This window comes from Siphateles boraxobius, unplaced genomic scaffold (genome assembly GCF_051911475.1).
Source record: "Siphateles boraxobius isolate OS27281-9 unplaced genomic scaffold, OSU_SipBor_1 25, whole genome shotgun sequence".
NCBI classification, from domain to species: Eukaryota; Metazoa; Chordata; class Actinopteri; order Cypriniformes; family Leuciscidae; genus Siphateles; species Siphateles boraxobius.
In genome coordinates, this window is record NW_027508866.1 from 27,989,479 (window position 1) to 28,011,641 (window position 22,163).

The following is a 22,163-nucleotide window of genomic DNA, read 5'->3' on the forward strand; positions in this document are numbered from 1 at the left end:
ATTATAAAGACAAACAACAACAACAAAAAAGATCATAACCTATGACAAATTCTATAAACTAGATTATTGGATAACTCAGCAGTAAAATTTAGTCTAGAAAAATCACAAGTGCACAATAATTGTATAAAATCTGAACATTTAGTGAAAAAATAAATTTAGTGGGGAACAAATAAAACAATAAGTGTAGCACTAAATCTGGTAAAACTTTACACATTGATCTTTTTGATTTTTGTTATCTTGTTTATCATTAATGTATTTTACAACAATACAAAGAGCAATTATTTTATATATAGTCTATTATAAAATTAAGACATATTTTAAATGTATAGCACAGCTGTTTAATGAGGCAGCAACATATGATAGATAGTACAGAACTAAAAAGGCTATTAATAATCTTTCATTGCACAACAGTATTATGAAATTAGGAAAGACTCCAACACAGTGCGGCCCGAAGTGCTTATGCACATCCCGAGTACAGAATGATGCGTTTGAAGCAACACGGAGTTTACAGCGCTCAGCTCTTCAAGTCCGCATTGAAAAGTTCAAAGCACAAAGGAAATACATAGCATAGTGTGTTATACAGTATCTATGCACTAGTTTATTGAGCCTTGTCTTTTAACAGTTTTAAATTTCAGTTACTGTGAGCGTGAAGAACAATTATAGTACTCTCCAGTGTTGCGATCTAACAGACACATGGTAGAAAGGAACATGATTAAGGTACAGCAATACAGTCCAGCAAGATAGTAATTTTATGCAAAACCATAGAGCTTTATCTACAGAACAAGTATAATAATGGTAACACTGAATAATCTTGGAGAATGTTTCATCGTTAACTGTCGTAACTGAACGCTACACGCTGTTTGAATGCTGAAAGGAGAATGAACTTTCATATTTAATTACTTAAATATGCATTTCTATCTCTTACATTATACTGTAGTATGGGTTCAGTACACTTATAATATAGTGCACGAAAACTTTATGGTGCTTTATGCTTTTGTAGGGTATATGCAGGAATAATGGAGATGAATTTACTACCTTTTACTACTTTTTTTACCACCTCCACAATACTTTTTACTACCAACACGACATCAAGCAGCAACCCTTTTTTGGGGTGGGGGGTGGGGGTATGCAAAGCACCACTTACTACTTACTATAAGGTATAAGTGTGACACTGTCACACCCATCATACATATTAGGTACACTGTTTAATTGTGATCATTAAAGTCCCTGTAAAGGCAATTTAAAAAAAAAATTCTAAACACATTATAAATGTTATAAATGTATTGCTAAAACATATTACAAAGACTGTGACCTGTGAAGTACTGAATTGTGGAGTTAGACCGTTAAACAGTTTTTCACCATTGCTATTTTCCGGATTTTTTGGGCGGGTCTAAAACGGGACTCGATGACGCACTGGAGCCCCTGAGCTCCTGGACACGCCCCTACTTGATGACGCACTAGAGCCACTGAGGCTGGCCGCTCCACTAACAATATAAATAGAGCACATTCGCATCAGTTTGCCGCTCAATCGCGAGTTACTGTCAGTACTATTATAGTTACTACAGCGTACAGTTTGCTAGTTATGTCTTCGTCACGGAAATGCGTACTATCTGGATGCGATCATGTACAAAACAGATTGGTGTCCTTATTTAAATTTCCTAAAAACGATCACATTAAGAAGAGGTGGATTCATTTTGTGAAAAGACACCTTGATGGAGAGCTGAGGAAGACCGCAAACACCTGCCTCTGTAGTGATTATTTTACACGGGACAGTTTTATAAACTTTTGCGGAGACAACTGGGATTCACTGATAATCCGCTGTTACTGGTGAATGGGGCCGAACCGACTATCTCCTGCCTCGGCCTTCATCCTCCCGTCGCGCAGACAACTGGTGCCATCATCGGCAGTGCGTGCCCACCAATGAGTGTAAGTTTGTGTGCTCATGTTATAACGTTAATTAACCTAATAAGCTGCTAGGAGCATCCATTCCGGCTGTAGCGGTTGACAGTTGGGTGTGGCAACGGCAGCTTTGACGCGAGTGGGCGTGGTTTCAGCGCAGCCAGCGGACACGCCCCCAGCGTTTGAGAGCAGAGACTACTGCTCATTTTTTCAAGATTTTAATAGCTTATTTTATGTACTTGCCGGCCTTTTTTATCATTCAAATTTGGCTGGGTGGCTAATAACACATTTTTCTGTGATATGACAAACTCAGAACACATACTTAATTTTGACTTTACAGGGAGTGTCAAAAATTTTTTTTGTAGTGTCAAGTTGAGTTTCAGTTGGCCTTATCTTAACCCTAGCCCTTGAGTTATCCTAGCCATAGCCCCTAGCCCTCATAAGGTGAATAATAACCTTGGCACTTCTTAATACCCAGCCCTATTGTTAAGTGTCATTTGTTTTTGACACAAATTTCACAATTCGGTTCGATTTTGATTCACAGGCTTGCAATTCGATTCAATATTGATTGTTTTGGATATGAGGTACAATACATGGCAAATTCTCTCAAGGAAAACAAATCTCTTAATTAATGCTGTAAACCAGAGTCAGTAGCCTACTATAATATTGAAGGTAAAAATTAACTGATTTGTAGCTATACAAACACTTAAATTACACTTATTCATTTTATAATAAGAAAGTAATATGAATTATAAACATTTTAAATGGTAGCTGTCATGATTTATTCAAACATGCATTAAATATTGAAGAACATTAAAAATTATAAATGAATATATAATATGGTGCATATATTTAGCAAAATTCTCCTCTCTAGTTAATTTTCTAGCTGACTAACGAGTTTATAGTCACATATGTTGTTTCTGAGGTAAATGTGACGTTACATGACATTGTTTACAAGTTGTTTAATTGACGCATTTCCACGGTTAAAACACTGATTGAGCGATTCCATGTAACATGATACAGATTTTGATAAGTTGTACTCTTTTAACACACTTTTAGATTCTCATTCATGTTTATTTCGCTCTGTAACTGGTGGAAGAGAAGATCATGTGCGCTCCTCTCTTGAGCTGCCAGAGCGATCTCACGTCACAGCGCCAAAACGGTATTTATGTTTTTGAATTTTGTAATAAAATGGATGTAATCTGAAATTTGAGACTATTTCATATCAATAGTAACAAAGCACAAAGATTATTGCGATTAATTGGATGGGATGCGAGCAACAATGTTCCATTCATTCATCAAATTAAAACAGAATGACTAAATTTAATCTATTCTTGAGATTTAAGAATCGATATTGGTTCGTAAAAATGAGAATCGATTAATATTGAGAAATCTATATATTTTACCCAGCCTTACTTAACCATAAACATTAATAAAGATTAATAATAAAGTGTGTCACATCACACACACTTACCCACAAACACACATTCTCACACACGCAGACTTAAGCAGTGAATTACTATACCAAAATATGATAGACACTATCCCAGTCATTCCCTATGACGGGCTTAAGCCAGTCTTTAAATGACGGTGGTCAACCCAAGTTTGCGAAAACTTACATTTCCCCATTTCACACTGTAAGTTTGGTAGAAAATACTTGAAGCAAGTGGCTAATATCAAATGAGGTAAAAAGGCGGTAAATGTTGTTGGCGTCGCTGATAGGCTATCAACCACAGAACTAACACAGTTTACTTCTACGTCATTTCTATCAACTCCGACTCGCTAAGGTTCTGTTAGCACCGTATACATTTTTAAACTATGCTAGATTAAATTAAAACATGGAGACACAAATATTAAGCAAAAAAAATGGAAACTCATATTGAGGTGGTGATGAAAAATTTACTACCAAGTCAAATTGCATTTGTTACCTTTTACTACCTTTCAAGGGCCTTAATCTTGGTAGATTTTTTTTTTTACTACCGCGCGGACACCCTGTTTTGTGGGGCTTAACCCTCTGGGGTCCAGAAACGCGCCAAACAGTTTTGCTGTTTTTTTTCCACATAGCAGCAACAGACTTAAAATACTCCGTCATTTTTGGTCATATAAATAAAATCAATACATGATTATAAACTATAGAGGGTCTTCTTTTTTTGTGTACACTCACATTAGCATCAAAACCGTGTGCTTTTGTAAAATAAAGAAAATAAACAGGGTGTGCTTTCTGCCTCTCTGTCTCCGTTAACTTTTTTTCTGGAGCACGTCTCTAAACTTAAAGCTCAGCTAATACTGTTCACACAAGCATGAGCAATATATCTTTATAATCATTTAAGTTTGTACTTTTAAAATATCTAATTCAAAACTAAAATGAATATTCTCTGTTTATGTAATCTATAAAAAAGAGAGAGGTGTCAGCCGATCTCATTGTTCTCTCAGCTCATTATTCTGTTAATGTGACACGCCCACGGAGAGCGCACGGTATTCAAACGCAAATGATCTGAAGCAACACATGCAAAGTGTCAACGCCCCTCATAAACGCGATAACACAACAAATGTAATCATCAGATTAATGTACTATTTCTTCTTGCGAGACTGTGAGGAATAACCCTGGGACATTTACCTCAGAACATGTGCTGGTTTATTTTCATTTCGAGGAGCAACGGATCTAACCGAGAAGTAAGTTTTTTTTTTTATTATTGTTCTAATCGCGATATCATAGTGTATGTAAACCGCAAAAAGACTGTTTAAATATGAATCGCGTCTGTGTGTGAATGAATGAACTGAACAGTTTTTACCGAACCCTAATCGACTGAAATGTTGAAATAATGTTGAAATGTCTTTGTATTAGCAACTTAAACGGCAAATTAATATTTATATGCCCTAATATAGGTTCATAAAAACAACAAACGATATGCCTATGTTACAAACGAAATATGAAAGACAACATTTCGTTGACTAGTTTTGGATAGATTATTAACTGTTTACTGTAAACTAGACTACTGCCACATTGAATAAGCTTTTGTTCACCAATTTCTGCTCAAATGTTAAATATATTAGGCTATGTTTGTTTTGTCAAAAATAAAGTCATCAACTATGCTATTATAGTGTTTGTTCCAATGTAGGCTTTATTCAAACGAATGAATCCTTAACTTTAAAGTATACATTTTATCATACATATTTAAGTTTTTACAAAGAAATATTACACTTGAAATTGTTATTTTAATTGTTGCTGTAATTGTAACATTTTAAATAAAATAGCAAATAATATATTTACAAGGTAGATGTAAACAAAATCTTAAAAAGGTCAATATAAGCCTTCTCTTCAAATTATTTGTATTGTGTTTTATTAGTGACAACTTTGGGGAGAGGATACATATCCAAGACTTTAAAATACAGTATGAGAATTAACTACACAATTACTAGAAATGTACACCTTGGATATTATACAATTTGCAAGCAAAAATACAAGTGGAAAAATTCTATTTTTGTAGATGTTTCCAACTGCGAACCAATTTTGTAGTGTATATATATATATATATATATATATATATATATATATATATATATATATATATATATATTTCTTTTCTTGTGTCCTTGTATTCTTTCTTGTGGCTCAGTGACACCTGTGAAAAGCTCATTATGCTGGATTATTAAGCAGGTCTTTTGTCTTCACAGGTGTGAATCAGACCATTATACATGAGTCACGCCCATTTCGCATATTGCCTTTCCAAACAAAAAGTTTTTTTACTAAATTTAAATCAATGTATTGTTTTATGTGAATGATTTGGCAGGATGATTTTCAGATCATTTTGAAGCAAAAATCCTTGGCGAGAACATCCATTAGTCAAAAGTCGTGTGGACACATATTTAGTATGTGTTTTGTGGCCTTATTGAAAAAACTAAAACTTAAAGTCTCTGAAATAACCATGCATAAACAATATTCTCTCAAAAATACAAACATGTACATACATCTTGCTCACATATTATGGTAGCCCTGTTTGTGCTATATAGAGTGAATTTACACCATTGCCATTAACATGTTTATAAATAACTGAAAAAAGCCCACATGTCAGAGCATGTCAGAACACCTCCAGGACCCCAAAAACACCTTGGACCCCTGAGGGTTAATAACACAGAATAGTAAACAATATCGGATTTGGATCGGCCTCGTCTGACTGATACCCGATCCGGCCAAGAATGGCAGTATCGGAGCCGATACCGATACTGAGTATCGGATCGGTGCATCCCTAGTAAAAAGCGCTATATAAAAAAAGGTGACTTGACAAATTAGGGATGCTCATTTCGGTTAATTTTCCCGACCGGCAACCGCCGCTTGTTAATCGATTATTAACAGTTAACTGATAAGATTATAATATTGAATTGGCATTAAATAAAAATAAAATTGACGGGTATCTGTGACATTAAAAATACAAACAATTTTTTTTTTTACCAAAGGGTTTATTTTAACGTGCAAACAGCAGGATCAACAACAGAACCTGGATTCAGATCAAATTCATGCACCTGCAGCATTTCTGACAGTGACAACAGAGAAAAACTGAATAAAATACAAATAAAAAAAACATAAAATAGGCCTACACTAAATATTTTTTTTAACTGAAATAATTAAATTAAGATGACAAAAAGAAAACACTGAATCCGTTTGAACGAAGCTTTCAAAAAACGGCAATTTTTTCCCGTTAGACTAAGATTTTTCGTTAAATAAAAATAGCTCAATTCACCTAGCTCAATCCACACAGTCTAATTTTTATTTAAAAAAAGCAACATGTCAACATGATGTGGGGTTAGTCTGGAGCGCAGCCTGTTGACAGTTAGACCCGCGGCTGAAAACACCCTCTGCAATGGCACAGATATCCCGGGAATACACAGATAACGTCTCGCTAGAGTGGCCAGCTTCGAGAAGCGCCTTTCATTTGCTTTCATAGAGGGCAAAGTTTGTTGCCCTTTATCACTCGATGCTTGTGGATGTTTGCTTTGGAAATGAAACCGCATCGTACTTGTACTACTGCTGTATTTTAATACCGCGCAGCATATTTTACAGGTAACTTCATCACCCTTTCTGTGGTAATGGTCCGACACAATACTTTTTCCTCGCTTCATTTTGCTTGCACGAAAAAAAAATTCTGCAGGCACGTGTGGTTGTGCGTGACGACGCACCCCGTGAGTTTTTTATAACCATGCAGCAAACTAAAAAAAAAAAAAAAAAAGCTTAAAAAAAACTTTTCTGAGAAGGTTTGTATTGAGGTTGCTATTAAAGGTATTAGATGAAACATTGCTTGAGATGTCTGGTTTTTAGGAGTAGAAAAAAAATGACCCATGACCTCAACTGACAACCAACTGGAACAATTTTTTTATGCCTAATCAACAGATTAAATTTAAAAAAAACATTAAATTATGTAAACTAATATGGAATATAATTTTTGTAATTAAGACATGTTGGAAAAGGTGCTTCTTTCATTTCCAATGTGAAAATCATAATGTATTCTCCTGAAAATTATGTATTGTCAAATATGTGCTGAATGTAAACTCCTTGGAATTTCAATGCAAATGTATCTAAGAATATTCTTAAATAAGGAAATCTATTCAGTGATTGCTCCATGCCAAATTACTGCCTGATGAAAATTTGACTTTCAAAGTGTGCTCGTTTTTTGTTATTTTTTTCTCGGATGTAGTAGGTAACAGACCAATACATTTACCTTATTAAATGTATGAATCATCTTTAATGTCAATCTCTTACATTTGATCAATAAATTCAGTTATTATTAAAATAGTAATAATAATAATAATAATAATAATAATTAAAGCTGCGAGCAGCATTTAGCGGTGTTCAAGCAGTTTAGGCAGTTAAGGCAGTTAAGCTCAAAAGCATCAAAAGACATTAAGTTTTATGTAGCAAGCATTTAACCACTGAGATCATAGACACACACACACACACACATACACACATGTTGTTGTTGTTTTCAAAGCTATTGGGATTTGTCATCATGAAAATATACTTTAATGGTCTTTAAAGGTGCAAAACTCAAGTCTCGGAGTTTTTGCAGAACTACGCCCCCTCTGGCGACAAGCGAAACTGCAACCAGAGTTGTGCACGCTCATGGACCACACGCACACGCACGCATGCACGAGCACGAGCTGTTCATAACTAAAGGAGCATCTGCCGCACAGATCTTTGGTGTACAGCCAAAATCTCTTCAGTGGTAATAAAGTTATAAATCTGCAAGTCATTTCAAATATATGGAAGGAAAGACATTTGAGTAAATTACTCTTATGTGTGAGGGGAAAAACGGGGGTAGTAGAAAACTTTGTTTATGTTTTTACTGTATCCACCTATGATTGTATTGTTATGAAAACACATTCATGAACAATATAATTGATTACTTCGCAAAAGCTCAAAATAATAATCATACCATACACGGTTGGTCAACAACGTTCACTCAAATGTCTCAAGGTAATAAACAATCAAATGTCACCATGACGTTTTCATAAAAGCCAAACAGGCTAATCCGCCGCAGACTTGCGAGGTTCAGCCTGTTATTGATCTGCTAAGTAGAATATTTCAATAACAATACATCCTTTTTCTGTTATAATTTACTCAAAATTTCTGTCTAATTATCGGTCATTTTTTCAGCATGTTATATCACACTCAAGAATCTTGAACTGTTTTGCTAATCACTAAACTACATGTAGCGCTGATTTATTTAGTAGATATTTTGACAATACACACTGACAAACATTAATGTGAAATGTGTCAATACTTTATTTAGTAAATAGTTAGTCTGCTAAACAGTATAGGTAAAGTAAAAATATTTACCCCTTTACCATTGCATTTCCCTTCCTGCAATGTTCAGAATAAAACATGTATTTTATCACAATACCAAAATATTTTACGTTTTCCTCGTTTTGATAGAATACGAGCTCCCACATACCTCATATATACTACATACAAAATGTACCACATTCACGGGAACAATTTACTATTTTTACCGAAAAATACAATATAGCCAATGCAACGGCGTTCTTCCTTGTTGGTCAATGACATGAACACCACAGCATGTTAGCAATGGACACAAGGCTAACGTTACCGGTAGGCCATACATCTTTTATTGGATAAGTTTTATGTTTCATGTTGTACTATTCTTCCGAACACAATTCCTAGTTTATGAAACTGTTCACTAACAATGGTAGTAAAACCAATTCTGATTGTACATGTATCTAGCTTACGCTAAAGCATTACACATTTTACGCATCGTCATTTGTTGTCATACATAGATTGGCCGTATCAAACATTAGAGACTGGGCTATATCTTACCGTTTTATCAAGAAAAAAGCCAAGTGAGGATCCCGTTTGAGACCAAGAGCAGACCGGAGATCTCTCCATTTGTTGAATGCCTTCCCGAGGTTGACTCTCGTCTTACTCCGACGCCTGTCTGACTCCAATTTGGACCTTTTGGTGGCACTAGACAAAAATGTTCTTTTCTTTACTTTACGTGGAGTTTGCGTTGGGGTTTGGAACGGACTACAAGCCGGTCTCTTTGAATCCATCTTCTACCTTTGACGCACGAGTTGTCTTCGCTGATGCAGAGAATGGCGGCGCCGGCGAATACACAAACCTGCGAGAAATAGCCTGGTGAGCGTGAACGCGCATGACGTCACGCCCAGTCTCAAATTCGAACCCGAATCCCTCTTAATTATTTTACTATACAGGATTATAGAGGCAATTGCAGTGGTCAGAGAAGGGCTCATTCAGCCCATCAGGCAATTGTTTATGCATGTATGGGTCAGAAAACGTGTATTTTTAACATGAATTGTTGCGCAATGCACCTTTAAGCATTTCACATATTTCTTTGTGAAGCAAGATGTGGACGGGACCTTTCAAACAAGCTATCCCACAATAATCTAGGTGGTCAAGGTAGGGAGTTACAGCTGTTCCAAGCCGGAGGTCTCACGGATTATATATACATATATGCAATATAGTTTTGATCATATATTAATGCAAATACTTTTCTTCTTTCATATCTGCAAAAAATTGAAATGAATGAAATGATACCACAGAGACATTCTTCAATATGCAAACGATTGGACTTGAATAAATTAATTGATTGTTAATGTTACTTATTTTCATATGCATTGTTTAAAATCAACAACATTGCATTATTCTGGCAATAAAATGCAGTTTTGTTTTCTATGACTTGGTTTGATTCCATGTATTTTTTAATGGCACGTTTTTCATATTAACTCTAATAAAAATGCTTAAACACATTTTGTTATAGCTATAGATATTTGAAATAAATTGTAGGTAAAAAAATGCTTATTACAGATTTCCCATTTAAAACGCAATTTTTAGTTTTCATTTTAATCATATAATTTTATTGAAAAAAATTTCTCAAATTTTCATGTTTACTCAATAATGCATGCTTACAGACACACACTTTTGGGATGTTATTGTGAAAATCTAATTTAGTTTAATATAGTTGATAAAATCTAATTTAGTTTAGTTGAATATTTAGGCAATATAGTTTAATAATATTAAAGTATATTACCAGTCCATCATTATAATAAAATAGCTTTAAGAAGTAAAATGACCAGCAGAGGGCAGTAGAAGACCACTTATTGGCTCACTTTCATTTTAAACAACTTGGTTCCACTAATATCCTGCACTAAGGCAAACCAGTTTTTTCATGTTAACTCCATAATGCATGCTTACACACACACACACACACACGCACGTGTGTGATATGTTATTTTTGAAATCTCTTTTAATGGTCTATAAGCATTTCACATATTTCTTTGTGATGTAATAATATACAACTAATTTAAAAAAAATAGCTTTAAGCATTTGTTTGTAAGCCAATGCTGAAAGCTGATAAAAATATTAAACATGTCTAATACTGCTGCTCCCTCTAGTGGACAACAGTGGTATTACAGCCTATATAGAGTAGAAATGAATGAATGGAAATTTGGTTTTTCACTTATATCTCGGGAACGAGAAAGTGAAAAAATCTGAAACTCAGAACTTAGATAGTGTCCGAGGAGCCCTGTTGAACGAGACCATCCCGGTGTTGGTGGCCGATCGGGGCCGGGAGTTTTGCCCGTTCAAAGGCATATCTTTTGGGGCTTATATCTCAGGAATGCCCTGGCCGAATCACACCAAACTCGAATCGACGCTAGGTGAGGACGAGCCCTTCTAACGAGCTATCCCACAAGAATCTAGGTGGTCTAGGTCGGGAGTTACAGCCGTTCAAATTCGGGGGTCTCTCGAATTAGCGATCCGCGGGGGGGCGCTCCCGCGGCCCGCGACGATAGATTTCGATCAAGGCCCAATAGAGGACTTTACCATCAAAATTTGAGCGCGCAGGGAGTTTGCGTTTTCGAGTTATGAGTGAATTTGTACTGGGAGGGCGTGGCCTAACGTTATACTTTCGTTTTCAGCCTGAGCCTTCCTGTGACACAATTGTGAATAATACATGAATTTTAACAAAATGTGATTGTAAATGTTAAAATAATGATTTTATAAAGTCTAAATATGAATTATATATAACAATATTAGGGAGTAGTATGATGAAATGACAGCAGGTCCACTTATTGTAAAATGCAACTTATTGGCTGTTATAGTCATCAAAGCTGTTTAATATAGTCATCAAAGCTGGTCTTTCACCCTATTATAGCCATCCAAATGAAGAAGTTATACCTTTTCTGACAATTATTGATCTATTCTAGAGAGTCCAGAGAATTGTACTGCACTGGTTTTAAACAGGCAATTTACCATAGGATATATATGGTTTTAAAGCTTTTTAACAGTTATAGCGCCACCTATGGTCCGATCTCCATGAAACTGTGCATGCTTCTTCACCATGTTATGACACATATGCTCATCAATTTTTGTGAAGTTCTGATTTTTTATTTACGATTTATAGGCTTTTGAGTGTATTTTGACATGCCCCTTTTCAAAATGACCCTGTTATAGTGAACCAAAGGGTAAAGTTCAACTTTTTTTTGATAATTATTGATCTAGAGTCCAGAGAATTGTCCTAGACTGGTCTGTTTCCGATCGGGCGAAAAACCAGGGACTAGTTCGCAAAAGTAGGTTTTTAACGTATTCGTGAATATTTAATGAACGGTTCGATTGACAGCAATGGTTCTAGAGGCAAATTTGTTCAACATGAGGAGATCTATCAAATGATATGCATTTTGTGGGGATGTGTGCAACACCACGTGATTACAGAGCCGTAAAACTCGTTAGCACCAACTAGTGGCCGATTTCTTTCAAAATTCTTACAGGCCTCTAGGGCCATAAGTCGAACGTGCCCATCGAGTTTCGTTCCGATCGGCCTCCGTTAACCTCGTCTCATAGGTGCTCAAACTTCATTGGTCGATGGCGGCCATGTTTTTTGAGATCGGGTGAAAAACCAGGGACTAGTTCACAAAAGTAGTTTTTCAACAAAATTAAAAATGGCGGAAAAATTTGCATACCGGAAATGAAATCGGAGATATACGTTTTTTAAGTCAGAAGTCTTAAGACAAAATCCGACATAACTTTTTTTTTTTGCTTAAATCGAAATCGAAGATATACATATTGTCCGTCTTAAGCCAAGGATCACAGTGGTGTAAAAAGCCTGAGGCTAGGACCAACGGCCTAGGAGTTATGAGCAATTTAGTACTTTTGGTTGCTGTAGCGCCACCTATGGGCCAATCGGGGTCATACTCTGATAGGTTCTCCCCAAACTGAGGCCCTACCACCTGGCCAGGTTTCAAGTCTCTAGGCCTTACGGTTTGGGCTGCACGATGCGTTTTAGTTTTTTTTTTTTTTTTTTCAAATAGCAATTACAATAGGTTTTCAGCACTTCGTGCTTGAACACCTAATAATAGGCGACCTTTTTGACAGTTATAGCGCCACCTATGGTCCGATCTCCATGAAACTCTGCATGCTTCTTCACCATGTCATGACACATGTGCTCATCAGTTTTTGTGAAGTTCTGAGTTTTTATTTATGATTTATAGGCTTTTGGGTGTATTTTGACACGCCCCCTTTTCTAAACGACCCTGTTACAGTGAACCAAAGGGCAAAGTTCAACTTTTTTTTGATAATTATTGATCTAGAGAGTCCAGAGAACTGTCCTAGACTGGTCTGGTTCCGATCAGGCAAAAAACCAGGGACTAGTTCGCAAAAGTAGGATTTGGACAAAACCGGCCATAACAAATTTTTTGTTGCTCAAATCGAGAATACACATCTTGTCCGTCTTGAGCCAAGGAACACAGTGGTGCAAAAAGCTTGATTCCAAGTCAAACGGTCTAGGAGTTATGAGCAATTTAGTACTTTTGGTTGCTGTAGCGCCACCTATGGGCCAATCGGGGTCATACTCTGATAGGTTCTCCCCAAACTGAGGCCCTACCACCTGGCCAGGTTTCAAGTCTCTAGGCCTTACGGTTTGGGCTGCACGATGCGTTTTAGTTTTTTTTTTTTTTTTTTTTCAAATAGCAATTACAATAGGTTTTCAGCACTTCGTGCTTGAACACCTAATAATAATAAACACTATAGGGCGGTTACCCATCAAATTAACTAATTTGCACTGCAAAATTACAACTGCAATAAATAATGTTATGAGATTGATGTTTTAAATAAATATTTGAATATACAAATAAAAAAATGCAATACTTAAACATGAAACTAAACCGCCAATAGATGGCAGCAAGTGACCGTCTTTTAATTAGTGAATCACTGAGTCATTCATACAAAAGATTTGTTCAAAACGCTGAATCATTCAGAAACAAAACACCGTGCTGCTGTTGCTTTCCTTTGGAACCATTTTCGTCGGTGAAATAGAACAAAAACAACGCGACGTTGTTACCAGAAATACACTACCCAGACAATCGCCATTTACATTGAATGTAATAAAATCACAATCATTCTTCCATTTCGATGCTTTTCTGGTTATTTTTTGTCACTAAAGTTAAGCTACTTCTCCGGTCGGGCAAGTAAAATTTTCTTTCACTTGCCCTTTCAAAAATTCCACTTGTCCCGGACAAAGCATTATGTCGAGACCGGAGTTCATTCATGTTTTGTGGTGCTGTAAAGCGAAACATGTGATCAGTTCACGGCGATCTGTGTGACTGTCACACATCATTAGAGCGCCAAAAAAGATCACAACAGCTCGAAAGACGTCTATGGTCTTACTCCAGTCTAATTAGCACATTCCCAATTATTATTGTGAAGTTTACCTTGCTTGCAACTTCACCCCCCGCATTTAAAGCAGTTTACAGCTATACCGCGGGAATTTCACATCGAATCATTTTACAATCCTAATAGCTCTTTAAGACTAAAAACCGTTCTCATTCATTTGGTGAGGAACATGTCGTTTTGAGCATTTGCACACCCTGTCATGCGGTTGGCTATATGCCACTGCAGTATTAAGGCTAACAATTAATTGATCATTAATTTACACAATGATTGATCATTGGAATGTGTAAATTAACACCCCTAGTAGCTATACACCCATTATCCATTATATGTGCACCTCCTGTACGTGAATCTGCAGGTCTGTGAGGGCGTTCTCCAGGGTCTTCCTCTCGGACACCGCCGTGTTCAGTGCCGCCTCTCGAGAGTTCAGCAGGGCTTCAACCTCCTTCAGTCGGGCCTGAGCGCCAGCAAGGTCCACATCCTTCTTAGCACATCTGTGACAAACAACACACACCATCAGAGGCTGGAGACTGTTTCTCGTGTGCCAGGCGACTGCTCTGCTGAGAACCACTGTACACGTCAGTACATCACATTATGGTTTAAAAAAAAAAAATTTTAAATCTTGCGGTTTCAATTTTTAAAAAAAAAGAAAAAAAATCGCTATTGACAATATTTCTGTACACACACACATTCATAAATCTATTTTGAAATGTAATCAAAAGTAAACCAATTAGTGCTTTATCATAAAGCTGTAGTATGTCTCTAAAACAAACAAAGTGACCATGTTAAAATTATTAATAATAAAGTGCATCGTCCAACTTCAGATATGGGATCAAGCAGAACACCAGAGCCTTAACTAGTTGCGTAGTATTTCACTTGTTTTAAATCTCATTCAACACCAGCCTTTGCTTTTGAAAGACATTTCTGGAATGGCAACTTGTGAAAAACACATTTTTATTGGCAGCTAGCATGACTTACCAAGCGCATGGAAGCCGGAGAGTGGAGAAATCATCTTTCTGCGGTTTTGAAATCAATGAATGACAGGGCTCGACATTAACGCTTGTCCGGGACAAGTGGAGTTTTTGAAGGGACAAGTAAAAGAATTTGACTTGCCAGACCGGCCAAGTAGCCTGATTAGAACATCAATAACAAAAATAAAACAAATAATTAGGGAATCACTAAACCGAGAGAATGATTCTGATTTTATTACATTTACTGTAAATTGCGATCGATTGTGGAATGTATTACTGACGGTAAGGTTGCGCTGTTGACGCTCGCACAGCCTCTCGAGGAGGCACAGAGCACACACACTCAGTTAACATACTGCCTATAAAAAAGTTTTATAAAAAAGTAAAATAGTTTTTATATTTTTAACGCATGTTATGCAACCCCAATTATTTTTCCTGAATACCATCAAGATTGAATATGTGACATTGATTTCCTACAACAGTTCAATAAACAGTTAAAATTAAGTCACTTACATTTTAGATGCAATACTGCCTGTTTTGTTCCGTTTCAGCAGCGAAAATTGTTCCAAACAAAAATCGCAGCAATACCACGGCGCATCTCACAGGAACACTCAACCTGTTTTCATTACTGAATGATTCAGCATTTTGAACGAATCGGTTAAGTCAAAGATTCAATGACCCATTCATAAACATCTGTCTCATTCTTGAATGAATCAGCCGTTTGAACGAATCGTTTGATTGAATGAATCAATAGGCTTGTTCGACTTCATGCAGCTCTGCGCAGACCGATCGGTGGCTGACTTGAAGCAGTGCATGCCGGTTAGAAATTTTGTCCGACTTTATGCCGCGCCGACGCCACATGACTGTGACGTATGCCATTAAAGTAGCGCGAGAGCGATTCGAGAGCAGCCGCAGGACTCAGCCAGCGCAGATTCTCCAGAGCAGCTGCATGAGCTCTGATGACGACACAACTGTTCCACGATTGGCCGGATTCACCGCATGACAACGATCACATGTGTTTCGTGTTTATTCTCACACCTTTAGTTCCACTAAAGCTCACAAATCATTTTTTATAACTATTTTCATGTAGTCACGATGTTATATTTGTCATGTTTATCAAAATAAAACTGATTAAAAAAAATGTTGATTCCACATTGATAGTAGTAACTTTATTCTTGTTCAAACAGACGCTGTATAAAGCAGTACATAAAAGTATTGAATGGAAATGTCTCTACCACAGCTGAAGTGAAATAAATGCAATATTTTCAAAATATACAGATGTTTCAAAGTATGCAAACACCACGTGAGCGGTCACTACGGGAACAAGAAAGTGTCCGACTTCACGTCTCTGTTTGCAGCTCCTCCCCGCCTGCGGGCGGCAACTCTCGGCGATCAGTTACATCCAGCCGCAGCCGATGCCGAACACACCTAATGACTCACTCATTAAGACGGTCGCCTGCCACCACTACTGGCGGTTTAGTGTTATGTTTAAAAGTAGTACCATTCTTTCCAACGTTTCTTATTTGTATAATTAAATCAATTTCATAACATTATTTTATGCAATTGTAATTTTTAAGTGTAAATGATTTAATTTGATCAGCCCTACCTAGGGTAACAGCCCTATCCACCTTATTCTGCTCTAAACAATGGGCGCCGCCATGACGACGACTCCGGTTGCCTACTTCCGGTTCGTACTGTATTAGCAGTGAGAGAATGAGTTCAGGCTCTACATGTGCTGTTGTTGGTTGTTTTAACAATTCAAATAAGATAAACTTTTTAGAAACTGGGTGCTTTGAGCATAAGATAAAAAGGAGAGAATGCCTATGTCCGGTTCTGTATCAGCTACATTCAATACCAGAGAGTAGACGTTTTTGGTTAGCTGCGCTAAAACTGAAGCATCCAACGAAAAAGGTGTAATACGTTACCAGTAGGGATGGGCATTTCAAGCAAAAATAATATTCGAAGATCGCTGGGTATTATGCAATTAATATTCGAGAATCGCACCCCTCCATCACATCACGCACGCATGCATGTTAAGGCTATAGGCTAAACACCAGATCACATGAGCAAAGCGGAGCAGTGTGACGCTTAAATATAAGTAAAAAAAAACAAAAAACTAAACATACGTTTTATATTTAAGTTTCACAATATAATGTTTTTTTTATTTTTTATTTCATCTATGTTGATTATATGAAAAGGGAACCGCATGAGATGAGTAAGATAGGATCATAAGATGCCCAATATATCGGAAAACATTTGGAATGGCTCAGACATGATTTTGACCACTTATCAAGTTTTGTTTTGTAGAAAGCCTTTCTTTAAAGTGAATTTCGTTTAGTATAAATTGTATCTTCATTTTTATCAATGTTTTATCAACAAATTGCCTGGAATAATAAATAAGAAGCACAAATAGTAGATATACAGGACACGGAGGCGTGGGCGCGTGAACTGGAGCGCGTCTTATTAATCAACGAACTCAGCGTATAAATTACTTGCCTCACATACATGATAAGTATATCTATAGAAAGCTTGAAATGTGTACTTTTAAACAAAATAAGCAGAGAGCAGCCCATTTCTGCTCGTTTTTAATTATGTATAGGTTAATTCGTATGAAGTGTGCATTTCTCTCTATAGGCGCGTTCACTACTGCGAAGATGGCGAGTCAGTATCATGAAATTTATCTTTGCAGTCGACACTTAGAGAAAACACTAGTTATTAATAAACAATTCAAATGTTTAATGCATAATCATTACTTTTGCCGTGGTTTTTGTGGCAAGCTTATGCGTGCGTTGAGATGCAGAATAGGCAATATATTACGAAAACGCTCATTATGGTTTAGCATTCTCTCCCATATAGTATACATAACTTCCAACCCAACTTCAGTTAACATATGTTCTAACCAGCACATCACTGCGGCGTTCTGAGCAAGCGGCGCTTAATCTTCATAAAGCTTTGAACCGGAAAAGGACAACCGGCTTCCGGTTCAAACCTGCTATGAATCATGGGTAAATTCGCTAACCAGGAAAAAGGTGGTTAGTGTCTTATTCTGAATAATTGAATTTATTGATCAAATTTAGGAATTTAAAATGAAAGATGAAGCATACATTTAATAAGATTGGGCACATGAAAAGGCTTAATGTCGAGCCCTGAATGATCAATGATTAAAATCAAAATCATTGAGATTTTATCACGATAACGCACAGCCGTAGTTCCTACACAACTGGGTTGTGCCAAATTAAATCAATATATCAGGATTCTTATTACTTTAAAGTGATTGTTTTTTTTATTTCTGTTATATAATTTGCTAGTCATAAAAAGTGTACAAGTGAAACAACCCGCATCATGAGTAGTGATCGACCGATGTATCGGTTTACCGATATTTTTCCCGATATTTAAGCATTTTCCCATAATCGGGAATCGGTTTTGTAATATCGGATTTTCCAATAAACGGCGCCATCTTGTGGCCGTTTTGAGAATTCCGCCATTGCAGCCCGCGTCTGAGGAGATCAGTCAATAACAACTCTGTGCACAGGTAAAGTGTATGTTCTACTTGCTTTGCTTTAATTATTCAACTTTATTTAACATAACAGACATGCATGCAGAAATGAGATTTGAGACATAAATGCCTGATATAGTTTATTTATGCAGCTTGGTTCTAAAAAATTGAGACGAACTCATTGAGCCACGTAGCGTAATCCGTCATGTCCTTCCCCAATAAAGACGTAACTTTACATGAATTAAATAAAACAGACATGAATGAGTGCATGTTGAAAATAAAAGCGCTGAATTTAATTCTCTATCTGTTGTATTTGCTCACCATTAGTCTCGAAAAAAAAGTTCGTTCATATTGCTGAGCACTCACTGGGTTGATGATCAGGAATGCTCAAGCACGGCCACTGAATGAAACTTTTGACAAGATTATCTTGTTTAAACACCCTAGATTATATTATCATTTACTACATAGCAATTATTTCGCTAATACACATCTAAATATACCGCTTTGTGGAAATTAATTATTTATTATCTGCACTCGCGATCGCGGTTGAGTAACGTATAGCCTAATGTTATAGTTATGCGTAAATGCATAGATAAACAGCACTTTGTCATAAAGCATTTCATGATCTAGACCGACAAAAATATTAAAAATAATTAATAACATTCTAGTTGGAAAATGCAATGATGTATATGCTGTTTTGTTTGTTACTTTCCTGATGTTATAGAATATTCCAGCTAATATTATGCAGTGAATTAATATTACCCAGTGAATTATTCCTCACTCTTAGTTTAAACCTATTAAACGGCACATAAACCTTCTAAAACTGTTTAAAATGAATTACATTTCTGCAAAGGTGATATGACTCCCCTGTCAATTATTTTTTCCAAATGAAAACATTAGACTTTTAACATTTATTTTGCCTATTGTTAACATTGTTGCTGCTGATGCTTATAAATGATATGTATAATTTAGATATAAATTATATAATGTAATAATATAAATGTTTTTATTGTAATTTGATTAGTTTACCATTTATGAAAACAAATAAACATATCCAAATATGTTAGAATAGTTTTTGTGCTTTATTTTTTACCTCATCAAAGCTTTTATTTTTAAACAAAGACACTTAGTAACAGTGCACTTTATTTTTTAGACTCAGACCCCTCTATTTATTTGTGTATAAATATAAAGGTTTTTTTTTTGTATGCAAGGAGGGAGTGATTGTTATAAATAAAATGGTTTGTTCAGTTCATTTGTGTTGTAATAATTGTGCCAAAAACAGAAGTATAACAGTAAATAAATATCGGTTCTACATATCGGTTATCGGGCACATACACATGCAAATAATCTGTATCGGGATCGGTTATAAAAAATCAATATCGGTCGATCACTAATCATGAGACTTGAGCAGATCCACTCTGAATCATGATACGCATCACGACCGTCAGCAACACTCGGCTCATACATACAGCATGTGATCGGACCAGCAAAAAAGAAAACCTGCCCACAAAGTAATGTGGCAGGCAGAGGTTATTATTAGAAACAATTGAATCCAAAAAATAAATAAATATGTATACATAATCGCAAATCTTAAACCCTCCTTGTGTCCTAACGATGTAATCCATCCTTGAAACTTGAAACAAATATTAGCCAATTTCAGTCGTCTCAGACCCACAGTTAGACCCGTGCTAAAGAAACCCTCACTCAATGCAACTGTCCTAACAAACTTTCACCCAATATCAACTTTACCTTTTATTTCTAAGGTGTTGGAAAAGATAGTGCTCTAAAAACTTTTCAAACTGATCATCTTTTTTCAATTTCAATCTGGGTTTAAGACACTACATAGTACTGAAACTGCCCTATTAAGAGTTCTTGATAATTTAATTGCCACAGATTTCGGTATCTGTTGTTTTAGTTATGTTAGACCTATCCTCTACCTTCGATACAACTGATCACAAGATTCTAATCTCCAGATTAATATCTTGTGTGGGTTTGGGCAAACTGTTTTAAAATGGTTTAAGTAGGGCTCGACATAAGCAATGGCCCGATGGCCCAGGGCCAGTAAAAGAGTATGTCGGGCTAGTTGATTGGCCAGTCACTGTACCGCGTGGGCCAGTGAATGGCCATCAGCAAAACAAACAGCAAACGTCATACACAGTGGCGCGAAGAGTGTCAATGTTACTTCAGGTTATTTATAACGTTAAAATGTCAAAGAACTACGAGGCTGATACGAGAAAGAGGACATTCCGACAGAGGACATTGTACATCGAGTTTGTACAATAGGCTATATCGATTTTTTTTAAACGATATGGAATGAGGCAATACCGTTTATATCGATACAGTAATATGATACGAGCACATCTGAAAAATAGCGGAGTACGCAGTGTGAGCTCCTGCAGTGAAAGAACATACTACAATTTGTCCTAAACATGACACAAGTTTATATTAAGCGCTTCAAAATAACTGGTAAGATATAGTTAACAAGTTTAAAGCAGTTTGGCCTGTCAGATGCTCTGACAGAAACTGTTACTGACTGACAGATAAATACTGGTGCTGTTTAATGCGTTTGAGACGTGGTGCTTTCCTCAGTGCTTAACTTACATTTCACAGGTATATTCTCCATCTGTAAATGTTAGAAAGTCAAACAAGTATGTCCATTTCACTGTCAGGAGAGGATGAGCATCTGCAAGTGAATCTCCGCTAAAATTCAAGCTTCTGCTAATGAGCGCCGCCACGCGCATGCGCACCAAACAGACGAAGCACAATAGAATAGTAACGCAATAATTCTGACTAAAATATACACATTGCTAAAATATTTGTTGTTGGAGACGATAAATGTGCCATATGTGGAATTTTAAACCTACAAATATGTTTTTATGAAAGTGACCATTATAATGGGGTGATCAACTGCAGGCTAATAGCCTATAAATAGTTTGTGCTTTTGTTTTTATTTTCATTTTTAGTTTAGCCTTCAGTCATTTTAAGAACAAAAGCATTACTTTTGTTTTTAGATTGTAATGTTACAATGTTAGAATGTAATGTGATTTTAACCACCTTTTTGAACATAATATATTGCATAATGCATAGCCTACATTACATTCCCTATATTTGTTTCCATATCCTTCAATATCAACATTGTTTGGATATCATTGAGCAGGATGTGAAATAACTTTTTTTTAAAATACAGATTTTCTTTATCCAAATAAAAAAACGTAGAAAGTACCGAGATATATATCGTATATCGTCAATTAACCGAAAAATACAGAGAAATTATTTTTTGGCCATCTTCGCCCAGCCCTAATTCCTAGGGTCATGGAAACACAGTACACCTGGGTGGAGATGAGGGCATGTACCGTTTCGTTTGCCGGAAATTTCTAACAAAAGCTGACCGAGCCGTTATGCAAAATGCATAACCGGCTTGCCCGACGGGCTATCTAAAAATAGTGTAATCAAATTCCCCCCTAAACTTCTGCCTAGCCCCCCTAAAAATGTGTGATTAAGTGTAAGCTACACAAATTTGTGTTCGCTTGAGTCTTGTTATAATCAGATTCAGCGCGTTCTTAATTTTTTTTCTTCATTGACAGTTTTTTTAGGTCAAAAATGT

The 22,163-nt window shown here is 36.3% G+C and overlaps 2 protein-coding genes across 2 annotated transcripts in view; one reads left to right on the forward strand and one right to left on the reverse strand.

Moving 5' to 3' along the window:
* The window catches only part of cunh5orf63 (chromosome unknown C5orf63 homolog), a 209,283-nt gene extending 199,178 nt beyond the window's left edge, over window positions 1-10,105 (forward strand). The window contains exon 5 of the mRNA XM_077243444.1: window positions 7,931-10,105. Within this exon, the coding sequence (XP_077099559.1) occupies window positions 7,931-8,066 (136 nt within the window). The 3' untranslated portion in view covers window positions 8,067-10,105. The remainder of the gene's footprint in view (window positions 1-7,930) is intronic.
* lmnb1 (lamin B1) overlaps window positions 1-22,163 on the reverse strand; it is a 105,288-nt gene that overhangs the window by 71,699 nt on the left and 11,426 nt on the right. Inside the window, 1 exon segment of the mRNA XM_077243440.1 lies at window positions 14,433-14,589. Coding sequence (XP_077099555.1) covers window positions 14,433-14,589 — 157 coding nt within the window.